The sequence below is a fragment of the Triturus cristatus genome, chromosome 7 (genome assembly GCF_964204655.1).
Source record: "Triturus cristatus chromosome 7, aTriCri1.1, whole genome shotgun sequence".
NCBI classification, from domain to species: domain Eukaryota; kingdom Metazoa; phylum Chordata; class Amphibia; order Caudata; family Salamandridae; genus Triturus; species Triturus cristatus.
Genome location: NC_140590.1, coordinates 543646733 through 543665312, shown reverse-complemented (window position 1 = coordinate 543665312; position 18580 = coordinate 543646733). Strand labels below are relative to the sequence as shown.

At 49.5% G+C, this 18580-nt stretch overlaps 1 protein-coding gene across 4 annotated transcripts in view; it reads right to left on the bottom strand.

Moving 5' to 3' along the window:
- The window catches only part of UNC13D (unc-13 homolog D), a 697875-nt gene that overhangs the window by 56259 nt on the left and 623036 nt on the right, over positions 1-18580 (bottom strand). For all 4 annotated transcript variants that reach the window (XM_085616967.1, XM_085616965.1, XM_085616968.1 and 1 more), the window contains exon 29: positions 2872-2955. In XM_085616967.1, the coding sequence (XP_085473093.1) occupies positions 2872-2955 (84 nt within the window). The remainder of the gene's footprint in view (positions 1-2871; positions 2956-18580) is intronic.

Sequence of the window (18580 nt, the reverse complement as noted above, 5' to 3'; positions counted from 1 at the left end):
CGCCATCACCTACGTGAACACCCAAGGGGCACTGGTAACGACGGTGAACTGAAAATGCTTGTGGCTGTTGGTAGCGTCTGTGGGCTGGCAGGACTGTGATATGGAAGTAGGCGTCCTGCAAGTCCAATGTCACCATCCAGTTTCCAGGGTCGAGGGCAGACAGGACCTTAGCCAACGTGAGCATTTTGAGCTTCTCATTCCAGGGGAAACAGGTTGAGGGCCCTGAGATCTAGGATAGGACACAGGCCTTTGTCCTTCTTGGGCACAAGAGGGTATCGGGAATAGCAACAACGACCTACTTCTGGCGCAGGGACCTTTTTGATGCTCCCTTGGCCAAGAGGGCTGAAACTTCCTGGGAGAGAAGTGCCAAATGATCCTCTGACATGCGATCGAAAGACAGTGGTATTTAGGAAGGGGTAGTTACAAAGGGGAGGGAGTAGCCCCTTCGGACTATCTGCAAAACCCACCTGTCTGATGTGATGGTTTGCCAGTGGGGGAGGTGATGGCGAATCCTGCCACCCACTGGCCATTGATGGCCATGAAAGGTCGGACTTGGAGGCTGCTGCAGGGGGTGGAAGTGTGGACTGGCCTGCCCGCTGGCTCCCGCGAGGTCTCTGGGTCCCATGTCTGCGGCCACGCAGAGGCTTGGCAGCTTGCGTGGACCGGTGGCTAGATTAGGCCGGACGTGGTGGGGTGCCCCTTCTGTAGCCACAAAAGGGATGAAAGGCAGACTGAGGTGGACAGGAGGATGTAGCGAGGCCCAAGGATCTGGCCGTAGCTCGAGAATTCTTGAAGCGCTCCAGCGCAGGGTCTGCCTTGTCACCAAAAAGGTGACGTCCATCAAAGGGCATGTCCAGCAGGGTTGCCTGGACACACCCCGAAAAGCCAGATGTTCTCAACCAGGCGTAGCACCGAAAGGCTACCGACATGGCAATCGTTCTGCCCAGTGAGTTGGTGGTATTCAGTCCACATTAAATTGTGGATCTTTCCTGCGTCCCTCCCGTCTGCCACTGCTTGGGAGAGAACGGCCCGGGCCTCCTCGGGCACTGAGGCAGCACTTGCGCAACTGTATCCCAGATTTTATCGGAGTATCGGCCCAAGAGGCATGCAGAATTCACTAACTGCAGTGCCAATCTGGAGGAAGAAAACACGCGCTTCCCAAGATGGTCCAGGTTCTTGGATTCCCTTACTAGGGGAGCAAAAGGGAATGCACCCTTGGATGAAGAGGCTTGGACCACCAAGCTCTCAAGTGAAGGGCGTTGGGAGAGGAAAACTTGGTCACCTGTAGTTGAACGGTGGCGGCAGCCAATCGTTCGTTCCACAGGAGCCCCTGTGCTGGGCCTGGACCAGCTGCCCAGCAGGACGTCAGTGAGGGCTTCATTTAAAGGCAGGAGCGTTTCAGAGGAAGTTGCCGCAGGCTGAAGAACCTCTGTCAGGAGGTTAGTCCTGACCGCCACTGAAGGGAGCTCTAGACCCAAGGCCTCAGCTGCCCTTCACACCACCACAGCCTAAGACGCTCCTTCCTCCATAGCCATGGTAGGGGGAGGAAGCATGCCCAGGTCTGAGGAGGTGTCCAAACCACTGGCGTCACCCCGGTCCTCTCTCCAGTCCAGCTCTTCAAGCTGGTCTGCTAAAGGGTCAGATGACCCCTCCCAGTCCTCATCACCACCCTCTGGGCGATTGGGAACACCAGGGAAGAACAAGGGATCATAGGTATGCTCTGGCATCTGATTCAACGTCGGCTGACATCGATACGGCTCTGGGTCCATCTCAGGGATGAGGATCAGGACGGCGTCAGCCGGGGGCATCATCGCTGGAGAAGGTCAAGTAAGGTTGACTGGTGTCCATCCGGATCCAGGCTTAGATCCTCGGGGACCCTCCGGCACGGGGGCTGGAGCCACTGGTGTCAAAGGCCCAGGACCCCCAACCGGCTCTGCAGGAGCCTTAGGCACACCAGCAGAGTCAGGCTGCCAAAGATCCGTGAAGGACTTCGTAAAATGCACGAACCTGGGCAGGGGACACCCCGGCTCCCAGAGGGCGGCACGGTGTCGTCCCTGAAGAAGGCTCCAAAGACTGAGCTGGTGAGCGACGATGCTCTTGATCGCACATCACATCAGCCGACCGACTGGGAGAAGGTGAAGATCGCCGGTGCTTCTTTGCATTCTTCTTGTGCTACAACTTACCAGAAAATTTCGAAGACTTGGACGAGGTGTGATGGCTCTGCGAGCAGTCTCAAGACCTTCCCCTTGAGCGAGACCGGGAGCGACACAGAACCAACTGCCGGGCCTCCAAGAGCTTTCGAGACCGCTCCCGCAAAGACTTTGGATTCATGGCCCGTCAGTCAGGGCACGACTTCGGGTCGTGGTCGCGCTCCAGACACCAAAGTCACACCAGGTGCGGGTACGTTACAGACATTAGTTTGAGACAGGCCTCGCAGGGTTGAACCTGGTCCGACGATGTGACATCCCTCGCACACCAGGAGTCGAGGACTCGAAAAGAAGCTGACAAATAGTCGAAAAAAGCTTAGTCAAAAAGTAACTAAAGGGATAGCTCTCTCCGGATCTGCACTAGGCTGGTGCGCAAAAAGAAAGAACGGACGTCAGCGCGCAGGGGCGGCGTATAAGTAGGCACCGCGACATCATCCTGGCAACAATGACACCGGACGCTGAGTCGACCGACACCACTTACCAACACGCAGGGGTACTGCTAAGATAGATCCAGTCTGACGCCTGGGGAAAGTTCTAGGGTAAGGAATCTATAACAAACTGTCTCTTTCAGATATACAATCCTGAGTGAGGAGTTTAGTTCTTAAATATTGCAGTGGCCACTGTGGGCGGAGTATGATCCCACTGCCATTAGAGCTGTCCTTACCTGTTGCTTGATTCTGCTGTTGAAATATTTCTCTATAAGTTCATGGGTGTTAGACACAACGAGGTACAACTCATTCTCCAGAGCCTGAAAGATAAATAAAGCAAATAAATCTCATTAGAAAAATGAGGAACATCTCCCAATAGAAAAGATTATTCTGAAGTTACATCATTTTGCATGCTATAGCTTCAGAGGGAACTGCTCACAACCAAGGGTTCACCAAAGTATCTCAACATGCAGCTGGATGTACCCAAGGGGCAGATGCAGTTGGTCAGCAGGATGGCGATGGGGAGAAGGTGGGGAGAAGAAGACAGCGAGACGGGGCTGCAGTGCTACCGCTGTGGCCGGATGGTAGAGCTGGAGGGGAGTGGAAGCCGCCCCGCCAGGCTAGGACTCTAGTGTGGCTTGCAGTGGCCTGTGGAAGCGCCAGATGGACATGGCAGATGGAGCGTGCGGCAGGTGGAGCATGGCGACGCAGGCCTGGGCAATCCGAGGACTGAGGCCCTATACCTTCATGATCATCCCCTTCTTCAGCACGGAGGTGGTCAGGAGCGGGCAAGGAGTTCAATGCAGGGCCCAACATATTGTGTAGGAGCCGAGCTCCTCTGAGCCTGCCTGCCTGCCTGCACTTGCCAAAAGCTTGGCTGGGCCCTCACACTTTTCTCACAGGGCCACTCTTGGATGCTGGAGCGCCCTTGAATGTTGGATGCTGAAGCGGACTTGAATGTTGGGAAGGTTATTAGCAATCATGCTACTCTGAATCAACCATGGAAAGAAGTCAGCGACAGGCCGGTAATGGCCTACATTACTGCACAACAGGAGCTGGTTATACATTTTGGGACTTATGTGCCAAACTCCCTTCCCACCTTCCCATCGTGGTTGAAACCTTGGACTAAAGCCCCCTTCTGCACCAACTTGTCATCAGCTATCACCAGAGAGGAGCAACAGTGGATAGTGCAGGAGTGCTCTGAGTGGATTAGAGTGAGGTCTATTGAATAGTTATTGTGCACTTTGTACCCAGCTAACTGACTAACACCAGTCATTATGAGGTCGGGGAAGGTGCTGCGTGCGCCGCCTCAACTGGCAGAGCACAAAGCAAATGACAGCCTCTCCTGGACCAAAAGAGAGAGATTGGTAAAGGTACAGAGGGCATCTAATCACCGATTTCACCCACCTCTGAAATATTCAAAAGAAAATCCAATCTCCCTAACAAGCTCAGCTACATAGAAGAGCTGACCCCAGTAATTTTCACATCAAACAGTAAAATAATAGGCTAACAAACACCACTGAGCCAAATAATATTGAAGGACTGAAAAATATCAAATTTTGCAACTACACCCTCCAAGAAGGAGAAATAAGCAAAGGAAATAAGAACACTCCTTATTCAACTTGGGAGATCCAAAAATCTAAATTAAGATCCAATAAAATCCACAATTTACCAAAATCACCATAACACCTCGCGGTCGCAGACACGAGCGGTTTTGGTCACCATGGAAACATTAAGTCCAATCCATCAGTATATATAAACAGCACATGGACTAAAGGATACTCTGACCATAGAGGCAACAGTTATACCTGCTTCTGCACTGGAAGTCTGGGACAGAGTTATTATGTGAGAATCTGAAGGTAACAATAACTCTGACATTTCTTCGCACCAAGCCTTAACGTTCGTGCCCGAAATGCTACGTAAACATCTGGAGTTGCTAAATCTACCTGAGGATTTACTTGTGAGATTGCAGAACAAAAAGTACCACCCACTCAAGCTCAGGGCGACACCAACCCAGAAGCAGACCCAATAAACATTACCTGGGACATACTCTTAAAAACGTTTCAGCTGACAGTGGATGCTGTAAACGACCAATCTACAAAATTGGACCTGCAGGCGAATCTGCTCAATATACTAGCGTTATTCAGGTATTGACAACAAGCTTGCTAACCTTAACAACCTTATTATATGAGCACAACAGCACTCAGCAACTAACCAACCCAGCTGCACTTGCTCACTAATGATTGTTAAGCTTAGTACAGTACCAGCAATTTTGGATACAGTCGTACTGGAGCTAAATCATCAACTTAAATATTCAGCAAACAGGGGATACTAAACAACACTACCAGCCAGAGGCCTTGTAGCCTGTAGCAGAATCCTGTACACCACCTATAACCACAGCATCGGAGTCCCCTAATAAACTAACAGGCCCAGTGCATACACTTTGTCAAAATGTGATCACTTCTTCAGTTGACACAAGCCGTGGGAAATGGTTGCAAAAACACAGAAAAAGCATGCGGTCTACAATAAAAAAAAACGATCCACAGAAAGTGAATAAAGTAGAGGGAACTGGGAGATCAACTGTCAATGAGCCAATCTATAACAAAAAGGCACAGGAAAACACAGTGCAAGGCCTGTTACAAAAAAATCTTGGTTACAGAGAAAACAAAACAAATCGGCAGGAAATTTATTCTTGATTTTTCTAAAGTCTCAATCTGGATCAGAGTGACCAGCCACTAAACAATCACATGAGAGGCTGGTCGCAATCTTAAACCCAAAAGTAGCCAGGCAGGAAGTCGTTAACTGTATAATAGTCAAAGAGGGACCACATCTCAGGTAGACATCACAAGAGATAATGTCCTTACAACAGATTCATTCAAGGATCAAAACATCCCAACCAAACTTGGATGTTGACTGTGACTCAAAGGTTCCTTGTGCAAGTATTCAAAGTTCCACTGACGGTGTCCAAATCTACCCGGGTAAACCACATGTACGTAGCCTTTCAGAATCTGGAAGTCTTTGGTCATCCACACCAAAGGATCTCTCAAGGGGTCCCAATGAGTGATACAACTCAGGCAGGTTCCATGGGCCAGGGAAATGTCACACTCAGCAGGTATGTCCCCCTGAAGCCAACCCAAGTGTTAATTTGCCATTATCAGGACTGATGATGCCAAGTGTTAATTTGACATTATTAGGACTGATGATGGGATGGGCGAACCCCCAAGGGGACATTCCATATGAACGCAACCAAAAAGACTCAAAATATAGGAAGCTAAGAAGCACACTCCACAAAAAGTTATTATTTAATCCTCAGTACAGCTTATGTGACCCTTTCTACATAATGAAGAGGGAATAGCCTGAGATTACTAAAAGAAATTCCATCCCTGGCAACAATGGTAAGCTCAGATATAATTTCCATATCCTTTCCTGCTCCCCTCGCCCCACGCTGCATTACATAATAAAGCCACCACAGTCACTTGGGGAAACAACAAACCAGCATATAAAGTAATGTATGAAAAAGATCTTTTTGAAAAATGAGGGATCACAATCAGGGACTATGGGCTACCCTAGGTATCTATCAATATTATTCTCAAGAAATTAACAGCCCCCCTCCCGAGTAAATAAACCAATGCTCTGTTGGAAGCGAGGGGGGGGGGGGGGGGGACTAGTGCCCGACCGGACTCAGCAAGTGGAGCCTCTTCTGTACTAAGAGAAGCCAGGGGATAATCTAGGACACCATTAAAACCCGAGGATGCCAACCTAACTCTAACCACACTTGCAGGGATCCCGACTCAAAACGACCGGTCCTGGCTACAAGCATTATTACAGTGAACAATCAATCAATGAATTCCAACTATAAAAGCTACCACAGCCAATAATTGCTCCTGAATAATAAGTTCATGGAATAGCAGAGAATTAAGCATAAAAACCGCGGACCTGGACATTATAAATTATTGAAAAACATCACAAATAATAATGCTTCAAGAAACACTGGCTTTACAAACAATTCCGCTGCCTGGGTAGGTTGCATTTATTTAACCAGGTCTTAAGGCATCAATCTTCGAATGCCCAATGGGTGGGCCTACTGATCTACATCTCTGCCTCAATAAATGGTTCAGATGAACTCATACTTACTCACAATCAAGACATACTGATCCTAGAAGTAACACAGTGGATTACCAGATCCAACATCCCGCTCATCTTAATAAATGGCTATATCCACCCCAAAGCACAAAGAAAGTAAGAAACAACAAAACAGTAGTGGCAACAATCTCAGGATGAACAAAAAGGAACTCGCTATTCCAAATACTTCTGTCCGGTGACTTTAATATGAACTTAATTTGCACCTTGGCTTTTGATGAAGATATCCACACACAAAATTATTTTTGGAGTAATTCTTCCCAATCACTGAACATGAAATGGAAAGACAAAAGTTGAACTGCCTTAGTGGAGGAGCTGGAAGAGCTAAGGTTGAGAACATTAAATGTCAGACCACCATAGGACGCTCCTCCATCACTATCATTCTTGCTTTAGCCAATCAACATTGGATTACAGAATAGTGGCATTGTCCCGCTATCCAGCAGTTACTTTTTTGGGGCAGTGACCATTTCCTGCAGACAATAACTCTGGAGCTCTGCCCAACGAGGTATGACAAAATAAACAAAAGTATAGGCGAATTCACCCGGTTAATTACATGAGAATTAAGTGATCAGATAAATCAATCGACTCTACTGAACTATCAGCCAAACATATCCTAGAATCATTAGCACTGTAGCAGCTTGAACCCCCAAAATGAATGGATAGCCTTCTCTGAAGCTACATTGCAAAACTGGTCCTGAACCTCCTTCATTCAATATAACCAGACCTAGGAGCTGCTTACAATCAGTCCAGAAGGCAAAGAAGAAGCTCAATCAAGCCTTAAGGATTATTAGAGGTAAGGAGGTAACACAATGTCATCCAGTGAAACTTTATAGTCTGAGGAGATCCTACAAAACAAATCATATGAGAAGGTTCAAAATTACAACAGGATTTGTATTGGCTGAAATTCATTAAGGCTAGTAAAAAATCCAACTCTAAGACCTCCTTGTGCATGGTTAACAGTGCCACCAGAACAACCCAGCCTCTTACAACTTATATAACAGAATGAGATCGGGCTTCCTACTTCAAATCGAGGGCTGCATTAACCAAGGTAAGCAAAATGTTGATTGGAATTTACTTCCCATTGTGGCAAAACAGGTCAGCATAGTAACATGTCGAGGACGGAGTAATGGAGAGCCTTGTCCTTATGGTGTTCTGCAAGCTCTGTAAAAAATGATCCAGAGTTCAGGCCAGGAAAAATGTGCAACCTGTCCAATCACTCCTTGCAAGTAGAAGAGATCTGGAATTGCTAGTGGGCTCAATAATTAGTCCAATATTTAAGGGTGGGGACAAATCAGTTTTGGCGAATTACTGATTAATAGCATTCTTAGACACTGAAGGTACATACTTCCCAACAATCCTTTTTGATGAACTTACCAGTTGGGCAGAGAACAACAAACTGATCCCAATACACCTGGTCGGCTTTATAAAGAGAATAGGAACTTTTACAAACATCATGTTGCTCTCCATTTTAATCGATAAGATGAGGGACAAAAATCAGAACCTGCATTTCTGTTTGGTGGACAAAAGGTCTGTAGTTGACAAGAACATCCCCTGGCCCAAGCTCTACAGGTGAGGTATACCGACTCCACTAATGAAAGCAATCCAGTTTCTCCACACAAAGCCACGGATTTGAATAAAACTTGGAGCTGGAGATAGAATATCAAGGAAAATTCCAACACAAGGATTAAAACAAGGCTGAGTCTTCAAGCCCTTTTTGTTCAATCTGTTCCTGGCTGACCTTTCTCAAATCCTAAACAAGGTCACATCACATTTGCTTCAATTGGGCAATTTCAGCTTCGCTATTCTACTCTATGTGGATGATGTAGTCGTAATCAGCCAAACCAAGATTGGCTTACAGCAGCTGATCAACACACTATCCCAACATTCAGAAGCTCATGCGATGGAGATCAACTGCTCGAAAACAAAGACCTTATCTATAATATGAAAAAAGCCGGCGATGCACAAGTGGTTTCTTAAAGATGAGTCATAAGAGAACGTAACCAACTATAAGTATCTCGGGGTTACGCTGGACACAAAAGGTACATTTGCTGCACATATAATTCAAAGAACTAGGAAGGGCGACGCACTAAAGTTTCCTTTCAGTGCTCTTTTTAATTCACAAGGGAGGCCCTGGCATGCTACCGATTTGTAAGGTGATCTTTGCCATGCTCCTCCCAACTCTGGCATATGGGTTGGAGGCATTCCGGTCCATGACACAAGCACAATAGAGCGAGCTATCTTAAGAACATACAGATATGTATTCTCTCTTCCAAGGCACAAATATGCCTTAAATTCAGGTTTCCAAAATAAGTGCTGTCAAGATATTGAGCCTAGGTGAGCTGCTGTTATAGATTAAAATTAGATCCCAGCAGAATCTTCTATGACATTTTATGGTTAGCTGAAAAAGAAAATAATTTGTGCCCAGCCAATGTATATCTGGAGAAAGCAATAAACATGCTTCAGCCCTCATTCCATTGGGGACGGCGTTCATTTCGCCAGAGGCCTTCAAGAAAATAATCAACTTGCTGGTCAAAAAGACCTTGATGCTTGAAGATAAAGCTGTGTCTGCCCAGAGTTCGCGTGAATGGATGATTATTGGCAACTACACGATATTAAATCAGCCAGATTATTTTGGAGTAACTTATTCACTCTACGTAAAGCTAAGGTACAAGAGACACAGATTTGGCCTCACTCCACTAAGATCTCATTTACAGCCATGGCAGAGGATGGGAGATGGCCTGCCGAGTGCTGCCTATGCAGGTTTGCAAAAGAGGACATTATGCATTTCATCTGTATTTGCCCTGCACTTATGAATGAAAGGAGAAAACTGTTGAGAACTATCTTTCTGGAATGCGGTTTGTGCATATGGCACAGAGCAAGCAAACACTAATTGTCTGTTTCCAACCAAAGGACACTATTCTCAACTGCAGGTTTGTGAAATTTCGAGCTCCTGCCGAGTCAAGACTAAGAGCTTGCAAAACTCATTGTAAGGTGAATCATGAAAGCTAACCTATACTGAGAAGATTGTTACAACGGTAACACCACAATTCTCTATTGTGCCCACTAATGCTCAGTTAATTCCACACAGGATTTGCTCCTAGCTACACTCATTTCAATTTCATCAACAAAATGTAAGTTCTGAATTGGTATTTTTACACTTTAATTCGTTTATAGGATATGTGTTTACCTATGATTATTCCACTTTAGCTTTTATCCAGGGCATGCTGTTAGCCAAGATCATTGTACACATTTAGCATTTATTGTAAGCCAATAATAGGAGTCTAAATGCATTATAAATATCAGATCATTTCTAGCCCTACTATGAACTTACAGCATAAGCTACTTGGTATTTTACTATTGTTTTATAAAGTGTGAAGCATATTTGGTATGGTTGTGATTAACTAAACAATAAATGATCCTGACACTCCCCACAAGAAGTATATAAAGGTTCTGGTGACACTGCACTATGCAGGAGCGTATAGGCTTAGAAGAACAAGTTACTTACCTTCGGTAACGATGTATCTGTAAGAAACATTAGTTAGATTCCTCACCTTAGAATATCCCCAGGCGTCAGACTGGATCCGGAAGATTTTTCATCAGCAATACCCCTTGCGCGTCGCTAGGCGTCGTCTGCGGCTCCGTGTCCGTCGTCGGCGTCGTGCGCCGGGATGACGTCGTCGGAGTACTTAGACGCCGCCCTCGCGCGCTGACGTCAGTTCTTGTACATAGCCTTCCGCGCCAGGAACGCAGAGCCATGCAAAGACCGACACTGGTGCCAAAAATAAAATCTAGGGGCCTGAAAAGGATAACCTTAACCCTAGATGTCAGTTCGCAGAACGGGGAGGATGGGTGGGTCGGTGAGGAATCTAACTAACTAATGTTTCTTACAGATACATCGTTACCGAAGGTAAGTAACTTGTTCATCTGAAAGAAACACGTTAGTTAGATTCCTCACCTTAGAATAGATACCCAAGCAATACCATCCCCGGTGGTGGGTCTGCGAACCAAGATCACACCAGAAAGTCCTGGAGGACAGAACGGCCAAAGAAGCCATCCCTCCGGACTTGGCTGTCAAGGCAATAATGCCTGGCAAACGTGTGTAGCGAAGCCCACGTTGCCGCCTGACAGATGTCCTGCAAAGGGACACCCCGTCCCAAAGCAGTAGTAGCCGCTGTGGCCCGAGTAGAATGGGCGCGCAGCCCAACAGGAGGGTCCTTTTTAGCCAAAGAGTAACAAATTTTGATGCACAAAACGACCCACCGAGAGATGGTCCGTTTGTGCACAGCTTTCCCCTTCTTAGCACCGACGTATCCAACGAAAAGTTGGTCGTCCACCCGGAACTGCTTAGTGCGGTCCAAATAAAAGGAGAGCGCACGTTTTGGGTCCAGACGGTGGAGCCTCTCTTCCTCTTTGGAAGGATGCGGAAAGAAGGTGGGCAAGGTGACAGACTGCCCAAGATGAAATGGAGTCACCACTTTCGGAAGAAAGGAGGGACGAGGCCGAAGGACAACCTTGTCAGGATGAACAGACAGAAAAGGAGGCTTTGAAGACAAAGCCTGGAGCTCACTCACCCGTCTAGCCGAGGTGATGGCTACCAGAAAAGCCTTAAGAGTTAGAAGACGAAGAGGACAATTGTGAAGAGGCTCGAAGGGAGCGCACATCAGGAATGTCAAGACAAGATTCAAGTCCCACTGAGGCATTACAAAAGGGACAGGAGGGAACGTGTGAGTAATGCCTTTTAGAAAGCGTGTAACTACAGGGGACTTGAAAAGAGAAGGCTGATCAGGAAGCCGTAAGAAGGCAGAGATGGCAGCAAGATAACCTTTCAGGGTGCCCAGGGCAGAGCCCTGCCGGGCCAAAGAAAGAAGAAAGAGGAGAACCTCAGAAAGAGGGGCGGAAAGGGGATCCACAGCCTTTGCTGTGCACCATGCCACAAATTTGTTCCACCGGCAGGCGTATACCGTCTTTGTGGAGGGACGCCTGGCTGCCAGAATGATATCACAGACTTCAGGAGGCAAGTCAAATGGCATCAACTGCCGCCGCTCAATCTCCACGCATGGAGGTGGAGGCTGGACAGGTTCGGGTGGAGGACCGTCCCCTGCTTCTGCGACAGAAGATCCTCCCGAAGGGGCAGACGTATCGGAGGATCGGTCAACATACTGAGTAGCTCGGGATACCAGTATCTTCGTGCCCAATCCGGAGCCACCAAGATGACTTGGGCCCGGTCGCGCCTGATCTTCTTCAGCACTCTGGGCAGAAGTGGTATAGGCGGAAAGGCGTACAACAGACCGCAACTCCACTCGTGACGAAAAGCGTCGCCGAGCGAGTGCCGCCTTGGAAATTCCAACGCGCAGAACTGCTGACATTGCGCGTTCTCTTCGGTGGCGAATAGATCTAACCAAGGCTCTCCCCACTGCTGAAAGAGACCTTGCGCCACTTCGGAGTTCAGACTCCATTCGTGATCCATCAAGCACCGGCGGCTGAGTTCGTCTGCTCTGGCGTTCAGAGAGCCCGCCAGATGTTGAACCACTAGGGTGACGCCCTGGTGTTCCAGCCACGTCCAGAGGCGCAGAGCCTCCTGACAAAGGGTCCACGACCCCCCCCGCCCTGTTTGTTGCAATACCACATGGCGGTGGTGTTGTCCGTGAACACCTGCACGACACTGCCCCTGACAGAGGGAAGGAAGGCTTTCAGTGCAAGTCGGATCGCTCTCAACTCCAACAGGTTGATGTGGAGACGAGACTCCGCCGGAGACCAGAGGCCTCTGATCACCGCCTCTCCCATATGGCCACCCCATCCCAGGAGGGACGCATCCGTCACTACGACATGCTCCGGTTGGGGAAGGGAGAGGCTTCTGCCCAAGACCCAATCGCGGTCCGTGAGCCACCACTGCAACTGCTGTGCAGTGCCCTCCGAGATCAAGACATGGTCGGACAGGTTTCCGTGATGCTGGGCCCACTGAAACTTCAGGTCCCACTGCAGAGCCCGCATGCGCCGCCTGGCGTGATGCACTAGTAGGATGCAGGAGGCCATCAGCCCCAGAAGCCGCAACACTAGCCTGACCGAAACCCAGGATAGAGGCCGAAAGATGGGAATCAGGGCCTGTATATCCCGGACCCGCTGTTCCGGTGGATAGACCCGGAACTGCGCCGAATCGAGAACCGCTCCGATGAAAAGGAGCTTCTGAGAGGGACTCAGGTGTGACTTCGGCACGTTGATGGAAAACCCCAGCAAATGCAGGAGATCCGCCGTAGTCTGGAGGTGGGAGACGACTGACTGGGGCGAACCCGCCTTCAACAACCAGTCGTCGAGATAGGGTAAGACTGGAACCCCTGATCTGCGCAGATGAGCTGCGACCACCGCCATCACTTTCGTGAACACCCGAGGGGCACTGGTAAGGCCGAAGGGGAGCACGGTAAACTGAAAGTGCTCTTGGCCCACCGTGAACCGCAGGTAACGCCGGTGGGCCGGCAGGACGGGGATGTGGAAATATGCGTCCTGCAAGTCCAACGCTACCATCCAGTCTCCGGGGTCTAGGGCAGCTAGAACCTGAGCCAAGGTCAACATCTTGAACCTTTCCTTCCGGAGGAAGGCATTGACGTTCCGAAGTTCCAAGATAGGGCGCAGGCCCCCTTTGCCCTTCTTGGGAACCAGAAAGTAGTGGGAATAACAACCACGACCCACTTCTGGACTCGGAACGCGCTCGACGGCCCCCTTGGCCAAGAGGGCCGAAACTTCCTCGTGGAGAAGATTCAAATGATCCCCCGAGATACGGTGGTGCTGCGGTGGCATGGCTGGAGGGGTCGTCTCGAAGGGGAGGGAGTAGCCCCTTCGGACGATTTGCAGCACCCACCTGTCCGATGTGATGGACCGCCAGTGGAGCAGGTGATGGCGAACTCTGCCGCCCACTGGCGTGGAATGGGCCTGAAAGCTCGGACTAGGAAGGCTTTGAGGCGGATGCTGCCGGGGTGGATGTGGGCTGACCTCGTCGTCCTCCAGATCCGCCTCGGCGGAAACCACGTCCGCGACCGCGCGCAGGTTGGTTCTGCGGCTGGTGGCTAGGCGCACGTGAGGAGGCACCCCTTCCTTGGCCACGAAAGGGGCGAAAAGCGGAAGATTGTGACCACGGGGCCGAGAGGCCCAAGGACTTGGCCGTAGCCCGGGAGTCCTTAAAGCGGTTCAGGGCACTGTCCGCTTTCTCGCCAAACAGGCGAGTGCCATCAAACGGCATGTCCATGAGAGTGCTCTGGACATCGCCCGAAAATGACGTGGACCGCAGCCAGGCGTGACGTCGAAGCGCCACTGTGGTGGAAATGGCCCTACCCAGCGAGTCCGTGGTGTCAAGCCCACAACGTATAGCATGCCGCGCGGCATCCCTCCCATCGGCCAAAGCCTGGGTAAGTCGTGTCCGGACCTCCTCCGGACACAGGGGCAGCGCGTCCTCTACCGCATCCCACAGAGAGTGGGAATAACGGTCCAAGAGACAAGCGGTGTTCAAAGACCGCAGGCCCAAACTAAGGGAAGAGAACAGCTTCTTGCCAAACTGTTCTAGTCTCTTGGAATCCCGGTCCGGCGGGGCGGTCGGGAAAGAGGATTGGGAGGTGGAGGCCTGGATAACCAGGCTCTCAGGGGTAGGGTGTTGGGACAGGAAACTGGGGTCGCCCGGAGCAGGGCGGTGGCGCCTGGCGACGTTCCGGTCCACAGGAGGAACTGTGGAGGGCTTGGACCAGGTGCCCTGTAGAACGTCAATGAGGGCCTCATTGAATTGCAGCAGAGGCTCAGTGGAGCTTGCTGCAGACTGAAGCACCTCGGGAAGGACGTTAGTCCTCACAGCCACGGCAGGCAGCTCGAGCCCAAGGGCTGCGGCCGCCTTGCGCAGCACCACAGAGAAAGCAGCGCCCTCCTCCGAAGCCACAGTCGGAGGAGAGACAAATCCAGTGTCTGGAGAGGTATCCAGGCCACTGGCCTCCCCCAGTTCATCTGCCCAGTCCTGAGACAGTTGAGCCTGAGCGGCCATAGGATCCTCAGATCCCTCCCAGTTGTCCCCATCATCCGACTCCTGGTATAGAGGAGAAAGTAACGGAGCCGGGCGGTAGACATAATGTGTCTCTAGCGGCGTCGATCTCGGCGTCCATCGACGCCGGACCGGCGCCGGGCCCGGAGTGGGACTGAACTGGAGCACGACGTCGAGCGGAGTCGACGTCGGCGGTGGTACCGGTGTCGACGCCGGCGGAGGAGGCGTGACGAGGTCGACCGGCGTCAACGGGGACTCGAGAACGGGTCCCTCGGGCGCTTGCGGCGTCGAGGCCGGAGCCGTCAACGGCGCCAGGGCCGGAGCCACCGGCAGGCAAGGCAGCCCAGTCGGGTCCGCGGGGCCCGAAGGCGCACCAGCGGGCGCCGACGGCGGAGCCAGGTTCCTCATGGCCGAGAGGAAGGCACTGACTTCCGCCGGCGTCGCGTTAGTCCCAGGGACCGGAGGGTATGGGGACGGGCGCGGCGCCTGCGGCTCAGCCGGAGCCGCGGGGGTGGAACCACCCTGACCCTCGGCGAGTCGCGCGACCGGCGAGGGGAGTCCGAAGAGCGATGTCGCCTCTTGGACTTCTTGGAATGCTTCGACTTACCCGAAGACTTGGATCCCGACGACCGATGGTGACGTCGGCTGCGGCTCCGCGACCGATCCTTGGACCTCCTCCTGGACCGGGATCGAGAGGCGCGCGGAGCCGAGTGGCGAATCTCGAGAAGCTTACGGGACCGCTCCCGTCTAGCCTTCGAGGTCAGGGCCTTACAGTCCGAGCACGACTCCGCGTCGTGGTCGAGGCCCAAGCAGTACAGGCACCGGCGGTGATGGTCCGTAACCGACATCAATCGGTTACAGTCCGTACAGGCTTTAAACCCAGGCATCCTACCGGCACCGGTGTCGAGTGACAGGATCAAAAAGGATCAAAAAGTTAGTCAAAAATTGACTAAAGGGGTAGCTCTCCCGGATCTGCGCTTACTGGCGCGGAAAAAAGAAGAACTGACGTCAGTGCGCGAGGGCGGCGTCTAAGTACTCAGACGACGTCATCCCGGCGCACGACGCCGACGACGGACGCGGAGCCGCAGACGACGCCTAGCGACGCGCAAGGGGTATTGCTGACGAAAAATCTTCCGGATCCAGTCTGACGCCTGTGGATATTCTAAGGTGAGGAATCTAACTAACGTGTTTCTTTCAGATTGTACATGTTTTGTCAAATAAAAACATGACTATAAGATGACTTGTGAAATGGGTAACATTAATTATCATACAGAAACTTGCTATATAAAATAAGAGGGCAGATAGGATTTCAGTACAGAAAACATACACTTCTACATAAATTGACATACTTATTAGCATTAACATTCACTAATAGAGAATTTTTATATAGCACAGCTTTTACCCAAAACTGGTGCCAGTATGCTTTACAAGGAACAATCCATGATCATGGACCAAGACACAACATAACATAGAATAAGGGTTGAAAACAATCTGAATGTCAACTGACAATGCCAATGTTAATATACACCTTATGTATGATATTCCTTTCCACTTTTAAACACCATGACCCAGGTCAATGGTCACCAAGATTATAAAATTAATTTGAAACCTTACATGAGGTACTAATGAACTATATAAATGCTGGTAATTTAACTAAAGTGCTACTTTGTGTAAATAATATGAGCATCTTGAATGGTTGTTCTCCAATTTCATATATAAATAAGTTACGCTACACCCATTTCCTCAGTTATGGATCTACTCAAATTATTTTGTTAATAGGTCATCTGCCTAAAAATTTTTATCTTTGAAAATGGCTAATAAATTACAGTAAGGGATCCGTCCAATACCCATGATATTTTTAGACTGATATATTGATATCTGCCATCTGTCCTTTTTCCTCTATAAGCAGGCTTTCCAGAAAAGCATTCTCCTCCAAGGAAGCCTGGGTATATTTGTTCTGAGAAATATTTCTTACAACATTTTAACGATCGAACACCAAATATTTTTTTAAAAACTATTCATCAAATTTGTGACCCTATTTAATTTGCTATTGGATATAACAACCCTTTCATGATGGTCATCGTAGATCAGAAACTTCTTTCTTGAGGATTCTACCTACATCAGCCTATCTGCCATTAATCTCCCAGATCTAACCTCTTGGTCCCAGGAAATATGAATTTTTTCACTTTCATATTTAGCAGGTGATTTAAGAAAAGTAAAGGCCTCTTTCTTTTTTTGTCTGTATGGTTTACTTCAATGTCTTTTTATAGGTTTTCAATCTCCATTTTTCTGTTCCTAAGTTTGAAATGGTTGAAGAAATCATAACCAATAACCCTTGCATTTAAGAGATGGTAGCCTTTCAATGTGGATGAAAGGTGCTTTTGTACAAATAAATGGATGTGCAGACAGTGTTACGATGAGATAAATGTGGCATTTCTGGGTGTTATGTACATTCCCGTTTAGTGTCACCTGATCTAAAGTATTCTGTTGCGTGTATTATTGTGTTAAGTAACAATTTAGAGAGGTGTGTGGCTAGCGGCCAGTGTAGTGAGACATGTATCCCAATTGGCTACTCTGATAGCCACCCTATAATAGCAAGCGTCCTTCCTCTGAATAGGTGCCTGGCCTGCCAGTGACACTGGCACAAGTGGGCAGGGAGTTGGGCTCAACAAGACAGCCATGGGTTGAACAAATAACACACACCACCGGCTGTCAGCTTGGAATTCTAGCGGTGCAAGAGGAGGTACCAGGGGACTACACACCCGAACTGGCAGAGCTGAGAGTCAGAACGGAAGGTAACAATGAAGCCTTGATGAAGCCTGTATGGATCAGGGGCCTGGCATCTAGAGGATCAATTGCTAGAAAGCTGCACAGCCCCTGAAGAAGCCCAATAAATCAGGCAGATGGGCCAGAAGACAATCGTGGGGCCCTGTTCTGGAGTTAATTCTCAAGGAATCCATGGTGAGTGGCAAGGGGAAATAGAGAGAGTCTCTGCTCAGACTGCTGGGACAGTGGAGGCAGTGTTAAGAAACTCCAGGGGAGTCCTCAGGGGAGGGAGTGTATGCCGATATGTGACTAAGTGGATGGCTCTGTACTCCCTGACATCGGAGTGCCAACTTACTAGACCAGGAATTCCTCTGCACTCATTTCCCAGGGGAGAGTGAGCATCGGCGCCATGTGTGAGCATGTGCCACCATTCTAAGCCCTACACCAACACAAAACATAGGGCCTGACCAAGTGAGGAACAGTCTGGGCAGCTTGTGTCCTTAGCAAAGGGAAACATCACACAGAGAGCCGAGTGTCCCGCAGGGTGTCGATACAGGTAGAACAGGAGATGCTCTCTAGAAGGAGCCAAGCGGACTGAATGGTCCTCCAATCTTTGAAAGTATGTGGCTACATGGGAACCCTTTGTTGATGGAGGACTGGGAGACACGGGAGAGGCAGGTGGACCTATGCCTTGAGCAAGTCTGCGGAGCACTGTCCACCCCTCAATTTGAAGTAGATCAGATCGCAGACCCAATCTCAGCAGCTAGACTGAAGCCCTCTCTCTCCGACTTGCGAAACAAGTGAAAGGTCAGACAGAATAGAGCTTGAGCACCCATGACCTAATTGATAGGCATGTTTTTTTGTTGTTTTTTAAAATATCTTTTTATCTTATTTCAGTTGCACGAGAAACATACAACCAGCACTACGATAAGTCGCATTCAGGTCAATCATGGTAATTTAACTTTTCTCAGCCCCAGTAGTCACACATATTGTCAATGCATATCGGCTGTTACAATAGCCTGTTC